The sequence below is a fragment of the Typopeltis vanoorti genome, chromosome 6, assembly GCF_054136105.1.
Source record: "Typopeltis vanoorti isolate ZY-2024b chromosome 6, IOZ_Tvanoo_1.0, whole genome shotgun sequence".
NCBI lineage: Eukaryota > Metazoa > Arthropoda > Arachnida > Uropygi > Thelyphonidae > Typopeltis > Typopeltis vanoorti.
In genome coordinates, this window is record NC_143554.1 from 4,476,668 (window position 1) to 4,503,435 (window position 26,768).

At 34.8% G+C, this 26,768-nt stretch overlaps 1 protein-coding gene across 1 annotated transcript; it reads left to right on the top strand.

Annotated features, from left to right (window-relative positions):
* Positions 1-236: 236 nt before the first annotated feature.
* On the top strand, positions 237-26,042 carry Chpf (Chondroitin polymerizing factor). The gene is made up of 2 exons (XM_090394653.1): positions 237-1,369; positions 24,021-26,042. The coding sequence occupies exons 1-2, from the start codon at positions 563-565 to the stop codon at positions 25,530-25,532; spliced, it is 2,319 nt and encodes a 772-aa protein (XP_090250779.1). The 5' UTR covers positions 237-562; the 3' UTR covers positions 25,533-26,042.
* Positions 26,043-26,768: the final 726 nt, after the last annotated feature.

Genomic DNA, 26,768 nt, shown 5'->3' on the forward strand with positions numbered 1-26,768 from the left:
ATACATACACTCAATACATACACATACAACAATTTATATATATATAAATCAGGTGGTTTGGTTTCAGATCTGTTGGTTATTAAAAGCTTAACACTAGCATAATCACACACTTATATAAAACCGAAGTTGATTTCGCCATTCATTTTTTTTTTTTTTTTTTTTCAAATGCAATTTTTTTTAAAAACTATTTGCTTAAAATTTCAACGCCTAGAAACGTGTGGTAGTAAAAGAAAAGTTGATCGCTCTGCGTTCCTTGATTCCTCTTGTCGAGGCGGTACGAGAAGAATCATGATGCTTATGATGTTAGTTGCAGGTAATTTGTAAATGTGTCAGAAAAATGAACTCAGAGTGATAATTTTATCGTAAAATTCGCGAGTCTATTTTACAGAAACTAGATAAGATTTTGGCACCTGCTAATCACCGAGATTTTGTGCCATGTTATGATTAGCGTGCTGTAGAGTTTGATCTGGTGGAATGGTCGTCTTATTTTTTGTTGTTTTTAATATCTTGCTATCTAGTTTCCTTTCTGATTACTTTTTAGCAAAGTTATATATGTTTACCAATGAAAGTAGCTGGAAAGGCGTACTTGTGTTTTTTTCATCAGACCCCTTTCTTTATTGGAATTAGTCTTGGCATAGCCCTGTCATTAATTGTCATGCCACTCCTTGAAGAACATTGCTCGTGGTACATTCAAAAAGAAATGAATGATCATTTATCAAATGACACTTATAACGATGATTACGAGCCGATTTTAAACCTTCATGCTAAACCCAAGAAAAATCATGCACGAGGAGAGAAGTTACAGCTCATAAGACCCCGTTATTACACAACTGAATTGAATATTAAAGAAAAATTGTTTGTTGGTGTTATAAGCAACTCGTCTACCGTTGGAACATTGGGATCAGCACTTAACAAGACTTTGACAAGCCATGTAAAGAAACTTGTGTTTTTCCTAGAAGGCAAGAATCCCGATAAGTTGAACACAGCACTGTCATCAGTTGTTGGATTCACTGATGAAAGATCAATCCTTGTGCCTTTTCATATGTTACAATACATTTCAAACAATTTTATAAACGATTACGATTTTTTCTTTATCGCGAGAGATTCAACATATATTAGGGGAGCTAAACTATACAGTTTTGTAAGCAATATTAGTGTTAGTCAGCATATCCATCTTGGTCAAAAAATGACATCAGATTCTTCGTATTGCAACATTGAAGCAGGAATACTTCTTAGCAATTATGTTCTTAAGAAGTCAGCAGAAACTATTGACTGGTGTGTGCAGCATGCATTTTCTGAGAATGATAGTGAAAATTTTGGTCGGTGCATTTTACATTCAACAAATCTTCCTTGTGGAACACAGGTTCAGGTATTTTTTAAAAAAATGCTTTTTAATGTCACATTTATTTCTACTCCTGTCTTATAGTATTTATATAAACCTACAATTCAAGCAAATATAATATCAGTAATGAAGTTTTGAGTTTTAAAAAAGTTAAGTTATTATTTGGGCAATTCTATGGAGTCTGAAGACTCATTGCAGGAGACCTACACTAACTAACCATTATTCATATAATATGCATTGCTTCTCTCCCTAAATCATTCATCAAATCACTCATGATTGCCATTGACATCCACTTGTTCACTACTATCCAACAAAAAATCAAGTCCTTGTGATCCTTTTTTATTACATTGATGTACAACATCCAGGGATGATTCCTCATACTTTTCCTTCCTCTCATGTATCAAATATTTCAACTGCATTTATTCTAAAAAAAAAAAACCTTTAGTGACATATGTTTATGTTATATTCCCTCTTTTTGCTTATTATCCGAACTTTGTAATTCACAAATCTTCAATCTACTCTTATAATTAGCATTTCATAAATCTGCAAAACCTTTTCATGACATTCTTTTTATATGAGATTTGTATAAAAACTTGACAGCAAATGATCTCTTGGCAGAAGCTACATTATAAAGAAATTGATTTTGTATTTTATTTAAAGTAGTGTAAATTGTGAGTTACTTTCTTAAAATGCTCCTGCAGTAGTCTAAAAATTTTATAAATATATAAATCTATGCAGCCGCTTTATAAGTTAATAAAGCGGCTGCATAGATTTATATAATTATAATATTATTATTCATTGGGCACCTCCAAGGATCTCAAGGGTTCATTCAGGGACTCTTCTAAACTCAGAAAACACTTAAAATATATGAAACATTATCAGACCTCTAGCCCCTTGAAATAAACAGAGACATTGATTAAAAAAAAACTACTTCCATTAGAAACTTATTCCACTTATTCATCCCATGCCATTGTGAAACCTCACCTGTTTGTTGGCCACAACCTTAAGATATTGAGATGACTTTTCTCTCCACCTACAATGAATCGAAAAATCTTTGTATCCTGACTAACTTGCACATTTCCATTATATCTCCAGTCAGTTTACCAAACTAGACTTGTATTCTGTTGCCTTTGTATGGGTATGTTACAATTTACGTTGCACTTTTTGAAGATGCTACTGAGATGAAATATTGAAGAATTAAACGTTGTGTTTAAATCCTTTTCAAGCGTTGTTTTTACTTTAAGTTTCTAACATGAGTTCTACCCAGTGTTTAAGCCTAAACATGACACTGTTTGTCTGTAGTACTGCTCCATTCAAATCATCCTGCAGGAATTTCATTTTCAGAAAATCACTTTTATCAATTTAGCATCATGGCCAAACACTTTAACATTATGACATTACTTTCCAAACCATCTTTATCATTAACAGGTCTTGACAAATTATGTAAAATTCTGTTGAAAGTTTTTTTACTTGGTTTATACTATAAATTAAAGCAAGAAATTATATTCTTCGTTTCATCCTTTATCCAAGTGTAAGCAAACAAAATTTGTGCATGAAGTAACTTCATGACCAGGCTGTTTTTTTTTTATATAAAGGCTAATGATTCACATCACTTGCCTTAGTATCCCATAATGCAAAGCACATCTCCTTGGGGACATGTATAATGCCCCAAGGAGATGTGAAGGGTTACTACCCAGACTGGTTTTGACCTTTATTGAGGCTTCATCAGTGGGAGTCAGACCCAGAAGAGATACCAAGGTCCTTATAAGGACTGGCTTAAAGGGGTGAAGCAATAATGCTTTTCATCTTCCCCGTTATCTGTAGAGGACAGTGTAAGGATACGGTGTTATTGAGCTATATAAAGCTCTGATCATGGCAGGAGGATAACAGCAATAGCCGAGCCTCAGAACTTCACTGGCTACAGCATTGCCATCCATTACCCTCCAAGGGTATTAATCAATGCTGGTCCAGATACCAAGGCTGAAGTAATGTAGAAGTCATATAGTTCCATATACAAGTCAGAAGGTGTCACACCTTATTACTGAAATACTCTGGATTAGAGCTAGTTGGTGAAAGTTTACTATAAGTTAAAGATATCAAGAAATTATATTATTGTTCTCATCCTTTTTCCAAGTGTAGGCAAACAAAATTTGCACATGAAGTAACTTCACGACTTCAGGTTTACCTGGTGGAGAAGATCCGTAGGTAAGTGAATAAGGGTAACATAATTTTTGGCAATGCCTGAAGGATGTCTCTGTTATACTGTTTAAGAATGCATGCACTTTATCTGAGGTGCATCAGATGTGGAAATGGCAATGGATTTTTGTGTTCTGAATTTTGGGGGAGAGAGATTTTGTTGGGTGGATGGGGAGAGAGCTTTTTTGATTTTGTTAAGGGGGAAGCCATTGACTAAAAGTATGTCCTGAAGGTGATTGATTTCAGTGAAGAGGCTGTTATGGTTCGAGCAGATTGTTCTGTCTCTGTTTTTTATTGAACAGAGAAACCATGGTTTTATTGAAAACCATGGTTTTAACTGTTTGTACAAAACCTGTTCAGAGATCCAGTCATCATGTTTTCTAAGAAAAACTCAGATCATGCAAAAATCACTCAGAAAAAAAAAAAACATGTTCACACAAAGTGTGATACAAGTATCAATCAGTGGGCTCTTGCAAATAATTTGTGCAGAGATCGTCCATTTTGAGAATTATCTTACATCCTCTTCCTTCTGGAGAATTTCAAACTATCATAATGCTTATGCTCCATAAGCTTCATCCTTATAAGCATTGTAATATTTCATGTGCTTCATTTGGGTTTTTAGCTCATCTTTATGTAGATGTCACATGGCTACATTGTTGGGTTTCTGATGGTGCACAACATACAAAACATCATGCAAAGCAATGTAATCTTAACTTATTATGGTCATGATTGCCAAGATCATAAGTCACTGAGTCTGTAGCAGTTTCTCATACTGCATATTTTTCTTTCTCATTACTTTCTTGCAGTACCTTCTATGTACTATTTAAATATTTTTACTATCAAAATATTCTTAAATGTGTTCCTTGTTCCTTTTAAATCTTGATTCCCTGTTTATGCTTTTAAGATTTCTTAAAATGTCAACCTTTTTGCATTCTTAACACTGCCTTCTCCCTCAGTTTTAGTTCTTGTATCAAATTTAAATTATTACTTCTGCATACTGGCCTTAGATAGTTGAAATGGTCTGTTCTTGATTTCACTGATGTTATTAAGTTCAAGATACTACTTCTTCCAGTTGGTTCATGATGCTTTTAGAAGATATGTGGAATTAATTCTAAAAAATTACTACTTTAATATGTGTGTGTGTGTGTGTGTGTGTGTGTATATATATATATATATATATATATATATATATATCAGTCCCCCCCCCCCCAACACACACATACACCCACACAAAAGGTTGCAAAATCAATAGCATGCTGGATGTGTATGCAAGTTAAGGGAGAAGGAACTTGTTGATCATTTTTCTTCAAATGATGGAGGTTGTGATGTGTTCAAGAACACTGTTAGGAAAGTTGCACCAATGAATAGCAGCAGATGGAATGGGGAAAAAAAAGAAGCAAAGCAAATTTGGTATGTTTGAGATTGGATTATAAATGGATGTTGGGCAGTTGCTGTTAAATGTTTTAATAGAGTTAATGTTAAGCAGAGAAATGATAGATGCTAGTTCAGTAAAGCAGCATCTATTGATGTATCAGTTGATAGAACAACTGGATTGATATGAATAGGAATCATTCAAGAGCACATCAGCAACAGCAACATTGGTTTGTTAATCAAAGTTTTTACTTTGATAATCTGGTTACATTTCATAATAGGATAATGGTTGTATTTAAACAGAACAGCTAAGACATTGATTTTTCTATTTTTTTGCAATGGTGTTTGATAGAATATTGAATGAGAAACTGTTAAGGAGGAATTAAAAATGATTTGGAGTGATTGTCAGTTGGTAGCCTTATTACAGGAGTTGAGGAGTTGCAGAGTGAGCTGTATTTCCCAGAGAACAAGGCAACAGCATGCAGAAGTCTAGGATTGCTGCTACTGTATCCCTCCATGTGAGGCACCTGTTCATGGTGGAGGGGGCCTCCCATTGATGGTACCGGACCTTTTTGTTCTTATGCTTTGTCTAGCCACAAGGTATAACACCTTGTTATTAAAATACTCCGGAACTGCAACCAACTCTAACCCAGAGTATTCTAATAATAAGATGTTACACTCTTTCACTACTTGTATATCGGGAAATATGACTTCTGCATTATTACTTCAAACTTGATATCTCCTCTGGGGCTTGTTCCCACTGATGAGGCCCCAGTAAAGCTAAAAACCAGTCTGGTCTGTGTAGTGGCTCTTCCCATAATGCTATGAATTATGGGAAAAGGATAAGATAGCACCACACCATAAAGGTAGCTCCAAGACAGAGGTAGCAAACTACAGACTATTTCACATATCAGGTGCGTTTAAGTATCGGAAAAGTTGGTGAAAGGTAAAATACAACAGAGGGTGGATAGGGATGTGATATAGTGGGCACCATGGCTTTTTAAAGGATATGTCCTGTTTTAGTAACTTATTCACATTTTATAATAAAGTGACAACAGAATTGGATAAAGGCAATGGCTACACCTTGATACTGCACGACTTTGCCAAGGCATTTGACGGAATACCACATGGAAAACTATTACAAAAGCTGAAGCAAATGGAAATGGATATGAGGCTAGTAGCATGGATGGGGGGGGGGAGAGACAGACAGACAGACATCAGAGAGTAGTATATGGTGGAGTAGAATCTAGGAGAATGATGGTGAGTAGTGGAGTATCTCAGATTCAGTATACTGAATATCTATCTTTTTCAGTAACTGAATATCCCTCTTAAATCTTTCCGTATGTCTTTAATTTGTATATCAGTGACATAGGGAAAGGTTTAAGAGGGATATTCAATTGTTTGCTGATGATGCAAAACTGGAGAGAGCAATAGTTGATAAAGGTCGTGTAAATCTTCTGCAGAATGATTTAAATAAGTTGCCATTGTGGGCAAAGTATAATGATTGTCATTTAATGTTGCACAATATAAGATTATGCACTTTAGATTGAAAAGATTGCATATAGTGTATCATATTAATGATATCGGATTGCAGGAAATTGATGAGACTTGGGAATAATGGTGGACAAAGAGTTGAAGTTCGGAGGACGTATTGCAAAATGGTAAAATAGCTAAAAGGATTACTTGGATGTTGAAAAACACACGAACAAGTAAAGATAGAGACAAGTGACCAAGATGGTGACAGGTCTCTGAAATACTCTCTATGAAGATTTGTAGGTTATAAAGTTTAGTTGATAGGCAGAAAAGAAGGGACATGATAGACACTTAAGATATTAAAGGGGTTTTATAAACCTGATGCAAGTGATAATTTTCAATATATGACAAATAGTCAGAGAACTAGGCACCATCTGTGGAAGTTGTGTAAGAGTGTGGTTAGCAGGGGGGTGTGAGGACCAGATTTTTTGCATGGAGAGTGGTGAATGAATGGAATCGATTGCCAGAATTGGTTGAGATCCCTGACAGTGAATGGATTCAAGGAGAGATATGATAGAATTTGTGTGTATAATGGTTAATTTTTCTCCCATGATGAGTCTCCAAACTCCATAGAGATGCCATAAAATAATAATTATACACACTTGAAAGGATGTGTGCTTTGCATTATGGGATTAAAGCAATTAATGTGAAGCCTTATATATTCACTAGCAGCCAAAATTGTAGAAACCTTTTGGAAAAAGCGTATTTTTGAGGTTTGATTGCTCATAACACTACTTTTTTTTTTTTTGGGATTAATACCATAAAATTATACATCAATGGAAAGATAATTTAATCAAGAATGTAATGCAACAAAGTTTGTTCGATTATCTGTATTCTATGAAAAGTTATAGCCAAATAACCAGAAAAAAGCACAACTTTCTTAGGTTGATATGAAGTAACTTTCCTTCGTTTTAATGTAGCCAATGAGCATGAGTGATTAGAGAGCCAATCAGGTGTCATCTTGTTTTGGCAACGAGCCAATAAGGTCACAGTAGGATTCAGCTATTGATGTCATGTATTGGGGCTGAGAGGAGGACATTTGTCAGTGTGTTATGTGATTGCTATCGAGTTGAGTTTTTTTTTTTTTTTTTTTTTTTTTTTTGTGTTCTTTCATTTAGTGAGCTTGTAAAACATAATAAAATTAAAGAAATGGTGCATAGAGTTGACTGGTCACCCAGAAAGCGATGTAAAGTAGTACTATTAAGTGAAGAAGGCTACAGTTATGAAGAAATTAGAAGAAAAATTTGTGGAAACTTAACCAAAGGTGGCATTTCTAAATTTTTGAAGAGGTATAAGGAGACTCAGTCACTACAAAACCAGACTGGTAAAGGCAGGAAAAGGTGCACAACAGCAAGTGATGATAGAAGAATTGAGAGATTGTGCCTACGTGACAGAAGAAAATCATCTGGGTGTATACAAGATGAAATGGTGCAATACAGTGTGAAGTTGAGTGCAAGGACTGTTCGGCGCAGACTGCAGGAATTTGGTCTAAATGCTAGAATTCCATGAAAAAAGCCATTTTTATCTCTCAAACAAAGATTGAAAAGATTAAACTGGGCTAAAACCCATGTTAACTGGACAGCGGAACAATGGGACAGTGTTATTTGGAGTGATGAGACCAAAATCTCCCTCTTTGGTAGTGATGGCATAAAATACGTAAGGAGAAGAATCAGAGGAGATTTGCATCCTGATTGCATTACACCTACCATGAAACACCCACAGGATTCAGCTCCATGTCATGTTGCTGCTGCGTGCAAAAAGTGGTTTCAAGATAATCATATTCCACTGCTGGAATGGACTGGGAATAGCCCAGACCTTAACCCAATCGAAAATCTATGGAGCCGACTAAAGAAACATGTTAGTCAGAAGCAACCCACCAATAAAACCCAATTAATAGAAGCAATAATTCAATTTTGATTTCACATATAGCAGCTGCAAAACTAAAAAACTTGGTTCACTCCATGGGAAGGCATTGTAAGGCCGTAATTAACACTAAAGGTTACCCAACTAAGTATTAACTCACATTGTGAGAATTTTTGTATATCTCATTTTTTCTATGTGTTTCACTTTTCTTCTTTATAACTGCTGTTCTAATAAAAAAATCCTTCATAAAAGTTATTGCATTACATTCTTGATTAAATTATCTTTCCATCGATATATAATTTTATGGTATTACACTAAAAAAAAAGTGGTGTTATGAGCCATCAAACCTCTAAAATATACTTTTTCCAAAATATTTTCACAATTTTGGCCACTAGTGTATAAGTCACATAACTTCTATATATATATATATATATATATATATATATAAAGTAGCTTAGTCATAAAGAAACTTCACGTGCAAACTTTGTTTGCTTACTCTTTGGTAAAGAATTAAACAAGAATATAATTTCTTAGTTTTTTAATTTAATTTATAACCAAGTGAAAAAACTTTCTACAGCGAATCTTCTAAGTTGGAACTGCCCTCTTCTGATCTTATAACACAGAGGAGGAAGTCCTACAAGATTCTGTAGATTGTTAAGTGCTGACTTTTTACAATCATTGTCAACTTGATAACAGAACAACTTTCAACGGTAAGTAATGCTCTATATGTGGGTGACTTACTTTATCATCTTCTGTCATTTATGTAACATGAGAGTTATAGAAAGGAAGTTGCAGCAAGCTATTGACCATCTCTCAAAATGAATGCTTTCAAATGGGTTCAGATTTTCACAGCAGAAGACGGTTTGTGTTCATATTTGCCACAAACGTGAGTCTTCATGCTGACCCAGAACTTTGACTAGAGCAATCACTAATCCCAGTTGCACCAGAGCCTGTGTAGCTCAGTGGATGTGGCGTTTGCCAACCACGGCGCTTGGCCGTACGAAGGAAGACTTGGTTTCGAGTCTCGGCCACTAGAGGAAATTTTTCTAAGCCTTTTTTCGACCGGTTCCTGAGTTAGTCGATCTCTGGCACGGGCAAGCAGGTTTTTCCTCCCGGAAACTCGGGTTTTTCGTCCTGTAAACTCAAGAAAATCGACCGTAGAACCCACATTATTTCAGACATTAAATATATTGTGTTAGGGTTAGGGACCACGAGATGGTGGCACATTTGAGCCGTCTCTCTTCACTGAGTACCGCTTAATTAGTGATAGCCTTGGGCCATCCATCTCTGATTGGTACCAGTGGAGATTGAACTGCTCACTCAGTCTCCAAAAGTTAGATAGGGCAAATGGCCTCGCCTACTCCCCGTATATGGGAATAAAAAGGCGTTAGCTGGCAGTTGCACCAGAATCTAAGTTCTTGAGGACTGATATTTGATGGCAAACTCACTTCCCCCTCCACATGTCAGTTACAAGATAATTATTATTATTACGTGATCCCTCCAGGGAGTCCAAAGACCCATCGAGGGAGGGCACCTACTCTACAGCTCTCTGTCTCCACCACACAATGTATCAACTACCATCATCATCTACACTAACACCATCTACGCCCACCACCACTAGTATTTTCACAGACACTAGTGGTGGTGAGTATAGATGGCGTTAGTGTAGATGATGATGGTAGTTGATGACAAGTGCCATAAAGCAATGAACATTCTGTGCATCCCATTTCCACCTGCTGGGAATGCTGATAGATGTTCTTTGCTTTGTTTGTACAGGGCATTAATAAAATCAAACCTTGACTACAGGTCCCAAGTGTATGCTTCTGCCAGGGAAATTACACTGCAGTGGTTGGAACCTATTCACTATCAAGTCATCAGAATTACAACTGGAGCATTTTGTATGTCACGTATTCCTAATAGACTAGGAATACGTGACATACAAAATCATCACTTGATGCATCACTTGACACTAACAGCTGTTCCTGTTACACAAAAATGAAATCTGCTAGACCACATCACATGGCCAACTATCTTTCATGCACAATGGGAGAATCTTTTTAACACTCGACAAACTGTCATAAAATTCTTTGGTTTGCAGATAAAAGCTGTAGAAATTGCTGTAGATGTAGTTTTTCTTTCAGCAGGTCACTGAAATTATTCATCTTTCTGTCATCTACCTGCAGCTCAAAGCTCATAGAACTGAATACTGTGATTTTGTAGCTATCTGCATAGATGGCTCAAAATCAGAGGACCACAGTGGGATCCTGTCCGCATAGTTAGCCTAGTGGCTTTGTGCTTTGCAACCATATGCCTGAGGAAGGAGTGTCCTAGGTTCAATTCCCATCGGCAACGTGAGGAGCTTAAGGATCTTCCTCAGCCATAGCCAAGTTAGCCAGTCTTGGGCGTGGACAGCAGGGTTTTTCCCCACCAGTTTATCTGGGGTTTTTCATCCCGCAAGCAGGCAAACTGGCCACGTGAACTTACAGGATACAGTCATAGGATATAGTACGGCAAGGAAGGCAACAGGAAACGACCTTGCTCGTAATCATTTTCCTAGTATGGTAGCATATAGCTACCTCCACCAGCCATATGGCTGACGGAATAGAATAGTGGCATCTTTTGCCATCTTTCTGGACCACTTTATTTCTGAGCTGTGTGTGATAAAGCTTATACTAAAACGAATCAGGTTGCATCGCTGCCAAAGGTGCATAATATATTCAGACTCACAAAGTTCTCTTCAGGCAATAAGAAGTCTAGAGCTCCTAAACATCCAGTGCTCTTAAGAATCCAGCACCACCTCTTTCAGTTATGGAAGCAACTCTTTGATGTATGTTTTTGTTGGATTCCAACCCATGTTGGGATTGAGGGAAATGAGGCTGTAGCTGGTTCAGCTCATTTTTCAAACATCCACCTGTGTCATACACAAATTATCTGCAGTTTATCATATACATCTTCTATCCCAGTGGTGTTTTCTTGGAACAGAGAGACTATAATAAGCTCTATCAATTTAAGCCTGAAATTAAATTATGGCAGTCTAGCCTGTACAAAATTTGAACAGAGGAGGTTTTGTTCTTGCTCAGCTCCACATAGGTCATAGCTATATTATGCACTCCTTGCTATTGAGGAATGATGACATGCCTACATGTGAGTTTTGTGACACTGGACTATCCATCACTCATATTTTAATCAACTGCCTTCATTTGCCAACAAGTGCAGTCATTATTTTAGCCACTTTTATAATCTGTCTGAACCCTTATGCACTCAAGCAGATTTTATCAGATTTATCGACTGTCACCCCTGGTTTTTAAATTTTTACAAAGTATTAATCTTAACATCTCACATAAATTATATACTTATTAATTTAATTTATTATGAATGTTTTTAAAAATCTGTTTATATGTATGTTTTATTAATTTCAGTACTTTTTTATATTTTTTACTTCTGTGTTATACCCATCTTTTACATTTGTTTTTCTACTCGGAATTTTATGCTGTTTTACTTATTTATTATCTAGTATAATTTTAAGAAATGTTTCATTTATGATTATTGTTATTTTGATTTATATATATTATTATTATTATTATTGCTTGATACCTCTAGTGGAGTTCACGACTCATGAAGGGAGGGCATCTGCTCTACAGCTTTCCTTCGTCAGCACTCAACCTCATTCACCCATCATCTACCAATCACATCATTTACACCAATGCCATCTACTGTCACTACTAGTATTTTCACAGACAATCACAAGCATTGCCCATGGCAAGATTCGAATCTGCAGTCTTTTGGTTCAAGAGTGGATTACTAACCTCTCGGCCAACCAGGCCAGCAATAGTTTTTAGACCTATATATAGACCTATATTAAATAGCGAGACTGGCTGCAAAAATGTGGTTTATTATTACAATTGTACAACTTAATTGTTATCCCCTTCAACATACTCCCCTCTGCTATCTATACACCATTGCATACAAATTTTCCATTGTTGGAAGTCATCAAGTGTTATCTGCTTCAGTAGTACTGCTGTTTTCTCATTAAATTGAAGCAGCACATTAATCTCAAATTCCTTATGAAATTGAAGAAATTGCTGACTGAGTGTTTGAAACTGTTGCAGGAGGTGTACAGTAATAATGTGACATGAATGAAGTTCGAATGGCACAAATGCTTTGCTGAAGGTTGAGAAAACATTGAAGATGACTGAAGGCAATGGTGATCTTTTTTTGATATCAGTGGCATGTTAATGGTTGAATGGGTACCGGAGGGTCAGACACTTAACCAACAGTTAACTGATCTGTGGAAGAACAACGCTTAGATTCTCCATTAGGACTGTGCTCCAGCCCACGGTGTACTGTCTGTAAAGCAGTATCTGGCTGATAAGAAGATCCCAGTGTTGTACTATCCACCTTACTCACCGGACTTAGATCCATGCAACTTTTACCTTTTTCCAAAGTTGAAATCCACATTGAAGGGCACCCATTTTCAGTGGTCAAGGTAAAGGAGAAAACGGCAGTATTGCTTCCAACAATGGAAAATTCGTACGCAACGGTGTATAGATAGAGGAGGGGGGGGGGGGAGTATGTTGAAAAGTATAACAATTAAGTTGTACAATTGTAATAATAAACCACATTTTTTCAACCAGTTTTGTTATTTAATAGCCACACCTTGTATGCTGTTTCTTTATTACATGTGTTGTGGTATATGATTATACATCTTCTTGTACCATTAAACCCCAAAAACAAAGCATCTGCTGTTTTAATTATATTGGTGATTTTTTTTTCTTTTATTGCTCCATTTTTATTGCCTAGAGCAGTGATTCTCAACATTCAACTGGAAAAGGCTTAAATTCACTTTTTCAGTTGAAGGTGAGTTAGCCGATCTCATATGGAGGTAGCAGGTTTTTTCTCCCGGAAACTCGGGTTTTTCATCTCACATACAGACAAACTGGCCCTTCAGAATACACACAATTTACAGACAAAAAATACTAGTTGTGGTGGGCAGTAGATGGCGGTGATGTAGATGATTGGTAGTAGTGGTTCGTTGGGTGAATACAGAGAGTTGTACAATAGGTGTCCTCCCGTGATGAGTCGACAGACTCCTTGGAGGTGTCATGAATAATAATAAATCTGAACACTTTATGTTTCATGTAACTCCCCCCTGGAAATGTGGTAACTGGCATACCCCTTGTATAGATAGATAAAACTCTAGTTATAGTATAACAATGGGAATAAAATAAAACATATATACGGACATTAAATTTTGTATTCATAAATTACATATATCAATACACACAAAGAGTGACATAAACAGTTTAATAAATCTTATAAAATTATAAACATTTTTACTGGGTAAACAGTGAGATGGTTGCACTTGTTTATGCTTGCACAGTTTATCAGTAGTTGGGGTTATCTTGCTAAGATAGAGTCACAAATCATCATCAACATCCAGCCTGTTCCTATATTTATTTTTTAAAGATGAAAAACCAGTTTCACATAAACAAGTTGTTGTGAAAGGTAAGAAATATTTGGTTGCAATTTTTGACAAAGTCAGATATTCCTTCTCCATTCCAATCCAAATACTAATCAATGGCTTTTTGGAATGAATGCTTTTTAAAGCAAAGTTTGGTCAATTGGTAGAGCCTCTGCTACTAATGGCTCATGCAAAAAGGTAAGCAAGTTTAAGCGCAGTTAGTAGTTGGAAGGGGTCAATCGTTCGATGCTGTTAGCACACTCTCCCTCGATGAGTCTTTGGACTCCCTGGAGGTGTCAAATAATAATAAATAATAAATATATACACAAATAATAAATAAACTATTGTTACAAGATATCTCAATCAACTCTTCTTTATTGGACAATGGAAGCTTACATTTTTCCAAATTAAATGTGAAGGGGGTCTTGAATCCAATCTTGCATTTTTTCAGGGGGTATAAAATACAGCCTTATAAGAGTTTTAAAAGTGCTTAAGCAAACAATTATTTGTTCTCTGATGTCTTCAAAATCTGCAATCATTTGCTCATTTTCTTTAAGAAATTAATCTAGTCACTGAAATTGGTCAGCTGTTCTTTTTTAATTCCATTTTCTCAGAGATAAATTTTTTTACCATGGCCTCTGTTTTCTTCTCAGCATAGAACACATCAGGGTTGTCTCCTTGCAATGATAAGTTTCAAATATTTATTTTTTCAAAAATATCAGCTAAATATACTAACCATAGAAGCCATTCTAAGTCTTGTAGTCTAAAAGAAAGTTGAAATTCTTGGTCCATACAAATAAATGGCAAGAACATTTCCTCGTGACGTCCAACGTACTTCTGTGTGAAGCAGCAATCTCTTATGCAGGATACCCATTTCTTCACAGATAATTGAAAAATGTCGAGACTTCAGTGGTCGAGTTTTGATGAAATTAACCATTTGTACACTTACATCCAGAACTCTTTTTAAATCATCATGGAGAAATTTAGGTATCAGTGCTTCACAGTGAAGATAACAATGAGTGAACTTACATTCTGGTGCAACTTGTTTTATACAACCTGCTAGTCCTTTGATATAAACACTCACTGATTTTGCTCCATCAGTACATACAGAAATACAATTTTTCTATTCAAGGGTTGTTTTTGGCAAAAAATGAATCAGTCATATTAAAAATATTACCTGTAGTAGAAGTTTTGATAGGCTTAAAAAATGAAATATCTTCAAATATTGCATCCTGCAATTTTCCACATACTAAAACAAGCATCTTAAAAAAATCAGGCTTTAGATTTATGAAGGTTGACAAAATTGTCATAAGTTTTCCATTTTTATCATTCACATTTGACTTTGTGCCTTATTTGTATTTATTGGCACTTCAGATATTTTTGTAATATAGTAAATACATAATTATTCCTTTCAGAAAGCTAACTAAAAGCCTGTAAATCTCCTCATGTAACCATGATGATATCATGATCCTGTATGAGTTGAATGTGGGAGAGATTTATCTGTTGAATGCTCAGGGCCAGGGAGAGAAGAAAAAAAAAAAAAGCATGTGTTAGAAATGAAAGTAATAGAGAAAGTCTGAAAAAGTTGTATGAATTTAGGATAATAATTCTGGCCAGTTTCCCCCCTTTAATTCTGTGTACATCCCTTTACAATATCAGAATTTGATCTGTGATTTTTTTCTGTTATGGGGAGGGGAAAAAAAAACAGTAGGAAACCAAAGGATACAACATCTGTAAATGCTTAACTTAGTGTCTGAAAAATGTGTTCAATGTGTTCATCAAAAGAGACAATTACAGCCATGTGTTGTTATGTAAGTAGAACATGTGGGATGCAAAAAAAAAACAAAAAAACTCATGCTTGAAATAAAGTAATAGATTTTATTTTAAAAAAAGAACTTCCGAGTAGTAATGTTCTTCAAAATTCTCATAAATGGAATATGATAATGAATTTAAGATAAATAACACTGATCATTTATAATAATCAGCGGAAAGTAACATAAGGAAATCTATCATATGTTATATAATTACAGATAAACCAAAAGAAATACTGGATATTAGGGTTGAAACATATGCAAATATAGGAAATAATTATGTACTAGTGGTCTAGCAATCAGAAAATTTTGACTCCAACAAAATATCAATAAGGTAGAATTACCATATCAAAAAAGTCTAAAACAATGGTTTCATAAAATAAATAAATAAAATAAAAATAATATGTATGTATGTATGTGTGTACACACGCACGCACGCACGCCCATACATATTATTTATATATTAAAAGTATACAGTACATTAGCCCTATTAGTCCTATTGTATGGAAGTGAAATCTGGACAATTAAACAAAAAAAAAGACAAAGATTAACAGCTGAAATGAAGTTTATGAGGAAAAACTGCAAACTATACTATATTTTTGATCACAGAAGAAATGAAGAAATTATGAAAGAACTAACCAGGAATCAGTAATAGAAAAAAAAAAAAAATAGAAACATGAATGGATGGAACATGTTGAAAGAATGAAAATATGAAGATTACCAAAACAAGTATTAAATTACTAACCATTAGGAAAAAGAAAACCAGGATGTCCTCTTAAGAGATTCAACGATGATGACTTCTGAGGCCAGAATAGGCCACTGTAGGCCTTAATCCATGAAAAGTATGATGATGCATATATATATTAACAGTCAAGAAGAGTTTGGTTTATAGCTATTCACCGCAAGGATTAACTTGAAGCAGTAAGTCAAATGATAGGGTGAGGAACTGTGGGAAGGTATTGGGACTAGTCAAGTTATTATACTTATAAACCAATGCAAAGAGAATTAAGAATATTAAGGGGCTGAGTTTGGAGCATAAAATATTATGGGTGTATTTGTTTTTAAAGGTTCTTGTCAATAAGTAATGAATAACTGATGCTTATGAGAACAAGAATATTAAAAAAAAAAAAAAATCCAGTAGATAATGATCATTAAATATATTATTTTTGCTTACATTTGTCTGTTATTTGTGATGGATATATAGTCATTTTTGGAAGCGAGGAAGGATGAAAAAAAGAATGGTTACTGATCTTAGTTGGAACCCTTCCATGTGGAGCTTAAAGGAAGTAGTGATTATCTCTATTTCCTAATGGCTTTGTAAAGCCAGCTGATGTGAGGTTGGAATGAGTAAGAATTTTAGATGCTTAGTTGAGTTTTGCTCTAGGCCAGGGAATATAGAGAGATAATTTTAAAATGATCGAGCAGATGAAACTGGTGAGTGACAAATAGATGATTATACACCTCCATGTGGAACATGTGTTATGGTGGAGGGGTACCTCCCAGTAATGGTACTTTCTCTATTCATTTTTCTGCTGTTAGTGTTGTTTTCTTCCTATATTATCCACCTTACTTCTCCTGAGTCTTTTTTTTTGCTCTCCTAATTTCATGTCCACTATCACTGGTATCTAATGCCATGCCACTATGTTTACTGTATAGCAGTCATAGACATCCAGAGGGAGATCCTGGTAGCCTTAGATTGCTTCAGAAAGATATGAAGACATGGACCAGTCAGCTAGTGGGTTTCTGTACTTGGTTGCAGACCAAGCTCAACCAAGTACAGAAACCAAAGCTACATCAACAAACAATAAAAACAAGAAACAGAAAATGCCATTTTTTCTTATTACACATCCAACAAGTGGATGTCTAATCTAGAAAATGTTGCTTTTCTTTATCCAGGAAGATTTGGAAGAGTTTGTGGGATCCTCGAACATCTCCAACAAAATCTCTGTTAACTCCTATTAGGACACATTCTCATCAAAATATCTTCCCACAAATAATCAGAGCAACTCCATTATGCAATGTCAATTGAAGGAATATCAGTTATGGTATCCCACAGAACCGAACTTTTAGAAAGGGTTGATATTATTATTTATACAGGTACTCCATGGAGTCAAAAGACTTGTTGCTCGAGATCCACACTATCAATTAAAACAATACCTATCATACAATGCAGGTTCATTCTGCTCATTCACCACTCTCCAAGTAAAGAATCTAGTCTGCCACCCATACTAACCACTCTTAAACAACTTTCACATGTGACCCCTTGTTTTCTCCCTTCTACCCCATGTATTGAAAATTTTCTTTTGTGTCAATCTTACAGAATCCCTTTAGTAACTTATAAGTTTCTATAAGGAGAGGAGAAAATATGTTATTTTCTCGTAAGCCTTCTACTAATCAACTACTACTACTATGTACATTGGCATCTACAGATGCCGTATATAGTCGCTCCGATGCTCAATGATGTTCCACACCAGGCCTCGCCATGTAGTCCTGTTGTTTGGTGGTCTCATTGATGGTCTACCCCTGCCTCTTTTTCCAGGAACTTTACTTTCTATTACTATTCTGAGAAGTCCTCCTTCCATCCTTTCTATGTGTCCAAACTATTTTAACTTTCTTTTGTCAATATCCTTAAGGAGCCTTAAAGTTAAAGGCTAATCAACTGAATGTAAAATTTCCTTCTGTCTAGTCTGGAGATTAAATTCCTTCCTAAACTCTTTATCTTGGAGTTTATAGAATTCCACACTTGTTGTGGGCAGATGGGTTGTTCAGTGCAAATTCGACTAGAACACTAAGATTATATTCTATTTCATGGGTCTGATAAGTCTGCTTTGGCCAGCCACACTTCATCTATTAGACATGGAATTAATTGGAATAAAAGTAAAGTTCGGCACAAAAGTTATTTTTTACTTGAAAGATTATATAAAAAAGTGAAGCTTATATCCATAGACTGAATCTTAACAAAAATGACTGTCTTGAACTTTTCTAATTTTGGGAAGTCATCCTAACTAATACCTCTCATTCTTGTGTCTAATAAATTATTTTTAAAATTTATTTCTCTTAATTGTAATAGTTATAGATGGAGTTATCCTCCTGCAGTTAACATCATATATTGTCACATGTGGTTAGATTTTAAGTGTTGTTCTAATTTGTTTATCTCTTTTCATATGTATACATCCTGTAAATGTTATCATTATATCTTCAACATCACTATTGTTTGTAATATGACAAACTTTATTCTTCTTTGGTCAAAGTTCATAACTTTGCACTTAGAATGATTTAAGTAATATCCTTATTTTTCAGCCCAAAACTCTAACATATTCAAATTCTCTTATAACAACATCACATCACAACTTCCTAACATTGCTCTTCCTAATTTAATTTAATCAGTGTAATGAATATCTCCTTTTATACACTGAGCCAGGGCCACCCATGTGCAAGTTTTGCCCTGCAGAAAGGTCCCTGATCAGAAGGGGTGGCATTTCATTTAAAATTTCATTTTAATTTCTATTTTATGAGGGTGCTGAAATATAACTTTGAGCAAAGGTGCCTCTTACCCATAGGGTGGCCCTGCACTGAGCTATGTTATTCATGTATAAAATAAACAACAGTGATCTCAGGACAGAATCCCATTATTTCACTCATTGCCTTCATTTTGTGGAATATTGGATATCCCCATCCTGCTCAATTTCAACAGTAGTTTATCATATGGTATTATATAAAATGCTTTCACAAAATGCAGATAAATCACTTATAAGCATCTCCTCTGTTTAGTACATTAGTCACCCTGTTATAAAATGGACAAAGGTTGCTAATGCAATACCTCCCTGTAACAAATCCCCATGCTGTATCTCAAAAGATTTTAATTTTCATCAATCCAGGTTTGTATTCTCTAACACCTTCACCACTATGCATGATATACACTTTGACAATTAAGTCAAAGGGTATGGTCAGCTCTTTTGTATATTCCTGTAATATATGTGGTGATGTCCCATCCAGTTCTACAGCCTTATTAGTATTAGAGTTACTTAATATTCTCAATACTTCCCATTCTTGAATTGTCAGCATTCTGACAATCCTTATATGCTTCCTGTTGTTATTTAAGACTCCCCCTCCCCTTTACATGAAATACACTAATGAAGTACTCACTGAGCATTTCCATTTCTTCAGCAGATGTGATCTGTGTTTCATTCCTGGAAACTAAAGTCGGTCTTCCACAGTCACTATTTGTTCCACTAGTGAGACAACTGCAAAATTCTCTAGATTTTTGTTTTCTGCTTCAGCCAATCTCTTTGGGGTTTGTAAAATCTTATTGATAGTATTGCAACTGGATCCATTAAGTGAAAGAGTATGATTGAGGTAATGTTGGTGGGTTTTCTGTACACTGAATAGGTAAGTCTTATCTTTGGAGACCTCTGTGGAAAAGGTAATGAATGTTGTGCAATTTTCAAGTTCAAGAGTACATATTATACTAGAACTGGAGGAATTCAAGATAGTTCTTGAAATCCTTATTTGATTGGCCAGATTATGAAAATATAAATATATTGCAGTCAAATTATAGGTTTTTGGTATCTTTGTGGCTTTCTTCTCAAATGATTCATAAATAAGTTAGCTAGCTAGAACTGAAGAATAATGGGGAACTCACAGCAAGACCTTGTGCTTCTTCCCAGTACCTATCCTTAAAATTTCTATACACTATCTGAACAAGACAATGGTATCTGACAAGAAAAGATCTCAAAGTAAAAGTTTTTATATTAGTTCATCTCATGTCGTTATACCAGAAATTTGATGAATGTCTTTACAGCTACTGAAATCTAAAACTTCAAAACTACATGCCTCCCCATTAAACTCTCATAGTCAAGTTAAGCATGGGACCATTTCTACTTCCACTCCCATATACACCTTGTTGATACTTATCAGACAGCCAGTCTTCTATCCATCTTACTAATCTGTTAACTTACTCCATCTAATTACCAAATTTTCAGCCCAAAACTCTAACATATTCAAATTCTCTTATAACAACATCACATCACAACTTCCTAACATTGCTCTTCCTAATTTAATTTAATCAGCGTAATGAATATCTCCTTTTATACACTGAGCCAGGGCCACCCATGTTCAATGCTTCACTTTGTAATGTGTAAGTGAATTGCTAAAATATGATCTCCCTTTAGTAGACCCATACTCGACTATCATAGAGAATGCTGCTGTTATCAACCCATTTCTGGATTCAAGCCCTTATATATTTCTCCAACACCTTAATTACTTATTGTTCATTTGTGAAGTGGAACAGTTTTATTTGCCTTCCACTCTTTGTCCCTTTTACAAGACTGGTTAAAGAAGCAGATCGAGGCTACCATTAAGTCACTGAACTATTCCTTCCGAACGTGCAATGATGTCTTGCATCCTACTGCCTTAATATCAAATTTACTTAATTCCTTATATACCTTCTGCTTGCTCACCATCAGTCCCTTGTAAATTCCCTTTGTACTCAAATTCTGCATGATGTTGCATTTACAAGAATGAAAAACCTTAATGAATAATTTATTAACCCTTTAACTGCTGATTTTATATTCTACTGGCATTGTCCTATGTGCTGAATTAATTTTGCAAAAAAATTATAAATAAAATCATTTAAAATTCTTACTGAAGTAAGAAGTCCAGAAAGCATCATGCATTCTGTTATATGCTTGTTCACTCACAAAAATGGCAATAATAGTATTTTATAAAATTTGCATAATCAAGGGGGTGTCCACTTGATTAAGCAAATTACACACATATTAATTTATGTAGAATCGCCAGGATCTTCTTCATCTGAAGTACAACATTCACACCATCTACCACTCCCCACCACAACTAGTATTTTTTGTCTGTAAATTGCGTGTGTTCTGAAGGGCCAATTTGTCTGTATGCGGGATGAAAAACCCAAGTTTCTGGGAGAAAAAACCCTGCTATCTCCTTATGAGATCGGCACTCACCTTCGATTGAAAAAGTCCATATATAAAGATTCCTCCCGGCACGACGAGAATTCAACTTAGGCCTTTTCAAATTGAAGGGTGCAATGTACTGTCATTCTTCCAATTGCACTATGAAGGTGCTTAATATGATTAGTTGCACCAGTTCAAATTTTTCTCTTTAGATGTTATACAAGGACAGAAATCCAAGTCAAATAAACTTTAGTCGAGTAACTTGATCGTAGCAAGGTCACCATTTTTTCCACGCTCGAGTTAACTCGATCATAGTAGTTAAAGGGTTAAATATCTAAATTATATCCTCCCTTACCATTCTGCCATTTTTATCAACTAATATCGTAATTAAACCTTCCATAATTAAACTTACTGGCCACATTTTTTTGTGTCCCACCCATAAAAGGCTATAAGACTATAGTGCATCAGTGGTATGGACAGGCTAAGAAATTTTTTTTATAATATTTATATTATTTTATTTATTTTTACATAGTCTTGAAATCCTACTCTAGAGGATTTTATTTTATTTTTTATTTTTGGAGGGGGGGGGGGCTCAAAATTCCAAGCATGGAACTTTTTTGAGCCACTTGGACCTCCAATAAGCAGCACTGGTCTCACACTGGTTGATGAAATTCATTTCTCACTTAAGATGTGTATATATTGAAAGAACTCAGATTTTTTTTTGGTCTGATTAGCTAATTTATGCTCATATTGCATATTAGCTGTCCTTACCATACAAGTCAATAATAATTTTCTCAAGCTGCAATAGTCTTTTTTTTTACTGACCCTATACATGAGTGACTACAAAACCTATAACACTACAGTACTATGTGTGGGCAAGTGATTAAAGAAAAAGAAGTAATCTATTAGCATCTTCCTTGAAATCTGGGGTTGTACTCATTTGGAAAAACATATGGGAAGGCTGTTCCAAAGATCAGAGATAAATAGAATGAAGGAAGATGATGAAATATTGGTTCAATATGTTTTGAGTTAGACTTTGTATGGATGTTGATTAGTGGCTGCTCTAGTTCTTACATGATTAGAGGAAAGCAGAGGAGTGGTAGTGGCCAGTTCAGTAGAGCAATGCCCATGAAAACATAAAAGCTTAATGCAGAAACAGAGTCTCTATGAGAAAGTGACTGGAGTGAGTCTGAGAGAGAGCTACCTTTTAGGCAGATTATTCTCTTCTGCATACATTCAAGAATTCTTAAGGAGGTTTATGGTGCAGCATCTCAAATGTGAGAACAATATTTGAAGATGGGTAAGATTGAGATTTATAAAGTGTCAGGAGTTGACTAGGAGTGAAGTAGTATTTTAATTGAAGAAGAAGAATGCCAAGTTTTTTAGAGGAGGCTATTGATGTATGTTTATGTCAGGATAAGCTGGATGTGAAAGCCAGTCCAAGAAGAGGAAACTGATATTGAGAAGATATTGAAACATTATCAACAGTAAGGAGTGAAGTTCAATATTTTTTGCTCATTAATTGACAGGATTGTTGTTTAATTGCATTGAAATTCAAGTTTTCTTCACCTTCACTTGAGAATTGTGAGGAGATCAGTGTTTATGACTGGTTATAGAAAGATCTTGGCACTTCAATTGTTTATGTACTACTACAGAGTTTCTCAAATGAAGAAGAGGAATGGCAGGTCCTGTGATCAGCAGAACTATGAATGGGATTTGAAGTTGGAGAGATCATTGATGTAAGTGGAAAAAAGGATGAGTGAGTGTATTATAGTGTTAATAAAGAAATCTGATCAGAGGAAGTTACCCACTATGACACGTAGTGAATGACTAGAGTTTCTCAAATGAAGAAGAGAAAAGCTGACATTCCAGTCACAAAGGGCAGGAGGGAAACCATGAGATGGCCTGTTGAAAAGGCCTCACTGCTAGACAATCAGATGCCTTGAAAATATCCAGAGCAACCACATGGATTCTCCAAATCTTTACTTGGCTTGTGTCCAAAGATGAAAAGATTAGCTAGGAGGTCTGTTGTAGAATGAGAATGGCAGAATCTGTATTGCGATTACTAATGATTTGATGGAGCCTTGCAGAAGGTGATTTGCCTTGTCATCTAAATAAGAATTGGAGGAAAAGACAGCCAAGAGATCTACCTTATCTTTGTCTGATGTTACAATGGTCCATCAAAATGTACAAGTGGGAAATAAGAGGTAGAAAAAAAGAAAGACAGATATTATGCCAAAAGTCTTAGCAAGAGACCAAAACTCAATTGCCAGTTCAACAGCAGAAAAACTTATCGTATTTTGCCCTTATGAAGTCTACTTTGGATTTGTTGATAATTTTTTTACACTTTAGTCAGCTGTAATTTGTTTTGATTTTATTTTATGATTTCAGTAAATGTAAAATCTTTATAATACAGTTTTAAAACAATATTTTTCTCTGTGTTTTCAAGAGTGGTGAGTGAATGTAATGCCAAAACAGTAAGTCAGTTTAATATAATATATTTTTTTCTTTTTTTTAAGGGAGGATTATATTCTGCATATCATATTTCAAGAGATTCCCCATTAAAATCAACATTTCAGAAGTTGTCTTGGTCAGATATCCAAGATATCATGACAGTTTTTCCACTATATGAAGCCAAACAGCATTTCCAGATACATAATTACTTTTGTCATAAGGAACTTCATAGGAATGAGGAAATGATGCGTTCAGTAGAAGAGAAGATAGTTAATAATAACAATCATCTTCCAGAAGATAAAAGGCATGTTACATGGCCAGTTGGTATAGAGCCTTCCTTTAAGCCAAACAGCAGGTTTGATGTCATTCCATGGATGTATTTTAATGACTCTCACAGTTTTCTCTCAGATGAATTTACTATTGTATCTGAATTAAAAGGTGCACAGAAGCTTGACATAGAAAACATTAAACACGCATGTATATCTTGGATAAAAAATAACTACAATGGACAATATACATTTCATGGCCTCAAAAATGGTTACAGGAGGTTTGATCCATCCCGGGGAATGGAGTATAGATTTGATTTAGTATTCAAAGATGAAAAGTGCAACACATTTTCTTTGAAGAGTTTAGAAGTAGTTCGACCTCTAAATCAAGTTGAAATCATTCCTGTGCCATTTGTCACTGAACATATCCGTATAGTTCTTATTTTAGTGGTAACTTTAAAAGATCGTGAAGGTGCTGTGACTTTCCTCGGGGATTATGCAAAATCCTGCTTAGACAAACAGGACAATACTGTTTTACTTGTTGTTTTTTTATATGGGCCACATGATCCAGGCAAGGGAGAAAAGGATGATGTTTTTGGAACACTAAAAAATCTCATTAATGTAAATACTAATAAATATAGATCTATTGGTGCAAAAATTGCATGGCTTAGCATTAGAACATTTGGAAAAATACCATCAGAGATTAGCATTTTAGATCTGGTTGTTCGTAAACTTACTCCAGATTCAGTTATTCTGTTATGCCAAGTAGGTATGGAAATACATCCTGAATATTTAAACAGAGTAAGAATGAATACTATCCTGAAAACTCAAGTATATTTTCCAGTTCCTTTTATACAGTATCATCCTGCAGTAGCTTTCAGACATACAACTATGCCAAGTTCTGTTGAAGTTAAGAAAGATTTTGGTCATTTTGATATACATAGCTATTATCACATGAGTTGTTATGTGTTTGATTTCCTTGCTTCAAGGAAGGCAATAGAAGAACAAGTGCCTATAATTAGATCTGACAAAGACTTAAGGAATCCAAAACTTTATGATTTAGATTTGGGATTATTTGAAATGTTTCTAAAGTCAAAACTGGTTCATGTAATGCGTGCAATAGAGCCAGATCTGAGACTGAGATTTAATTTAAAAGAATGTGACCCAAATCTAAATGGTGAACTGCATAATCATTGCATCCAAAGCAGGGCAGAAAGTTTAGGAACCAAATCTCAGCTTGGTTCTCTCATTCTTTCTTGGGAGGAACAATATGGTGAGAAGACAGAATCTAGTAGAAATATGTGGTTATAATAATCTCTTGTGAATATGTTTTCTTTCAGAGTCTATTTTTTGATGCATTTACATTTCTAAAAATTAAGTCATTCTATAATGTATTGTTATAAGAATTAATGTATTAACCCAAAATTAAAAGTGCCTTATTGAATTTTATAGCTAAATGTATAAAAAAATACTTTATCTCTGTGAGGTATGCCACTCATTTTACTGCCATAATAGAAAGATAAAATAATCATAAAAGTGTGATGTGTGTCTATGTATTATGTTTAAGTGTTGTCAAGTAATAATTGATTTATTTATACAACTTACATTTCCTGACTAGTGTTCACTTTCAAAAAGTTCCTGTCATTAACAGAGATTTTTCAGAACTCTAAATTTTTGTATTTGCTAAATATATGGTGCTGATGTAAATAAATTTTGAATACACAAGTTTATTTTAAATAGCTGTAATTTATATATTGAACAAAACATTAATGTTAATCATTTTTAATTAATAAATTGATGTTAATAGGCTTTTGTGCTGAAAGAAAATGTGATTATTGTGTGTATAAATTACACGACTTTAAAAGAAAACACACACAAAAAAGTTGAGAAAAATTCACCTAGGTATTATATTGCTCAGTTCCTTTTATTTTTCTTCTCCCTCATTACTTTTATTAATGGCAAATTTTCATGACATTAGACTCATTGTGGGAGCTTACACTCAGCCAAAGTGTGTTTTTCAATTATCAAAGTAATAATAATATCATTTTATTACTTCAAAATCTCTAGTTTGTTTTCAGAGATGAGAAATGGATATTGTCATAATATCTATTAGAGCAACATTTCTACTAGTATAGCCAGTATGTGAGAGAAGGTTATTTGAAAGCTAGATGAGCACAACAGGTGAATTGTCTTTTATAATACATCACTTTTTCAAATCTTTCACCACTTGTTAAATACACATGTGGTTTTTGTACATGTGTTACTGCTTGAGGCAAATATGTGCCTCAAGTAGCAAAATGCTTGGAGATGTGTTTTACAAAAAGCATTATAAATTTATGAAATTTAGGACTATGAAATAAATTCCATATTATAATAAAGTATTCTAAATATGTGGTTCTTTTTTAAGGCACTTCACCTATAATGCACTAGTAGTATGGGTGTCCAAGATATAAGATTTTCAACATGAAGTGAGAATGGAGAGTTTACTGTGTTTTTAATATGCATGAATTTGAACACCTGGTTATGTTCTAATTTAGCATACACAAG

Bases quoted from the DNA above. Each gene is read 5' to 3' on its own strand.
- Chpf (XM_090394653.1), top strand. From the start codon at position 563: ATGAAAGTAGCTGGAAAGGCGTACTTGTGTTTTTTTCATCAGACCCCT. The intron at 1,370-24,020 runs GTATTTTTTAAA...CTTTTTTTTAAG, and splicing joins CTTGTGGAACACAGGTTCAG to GGAGGATTATATTCTGCATA.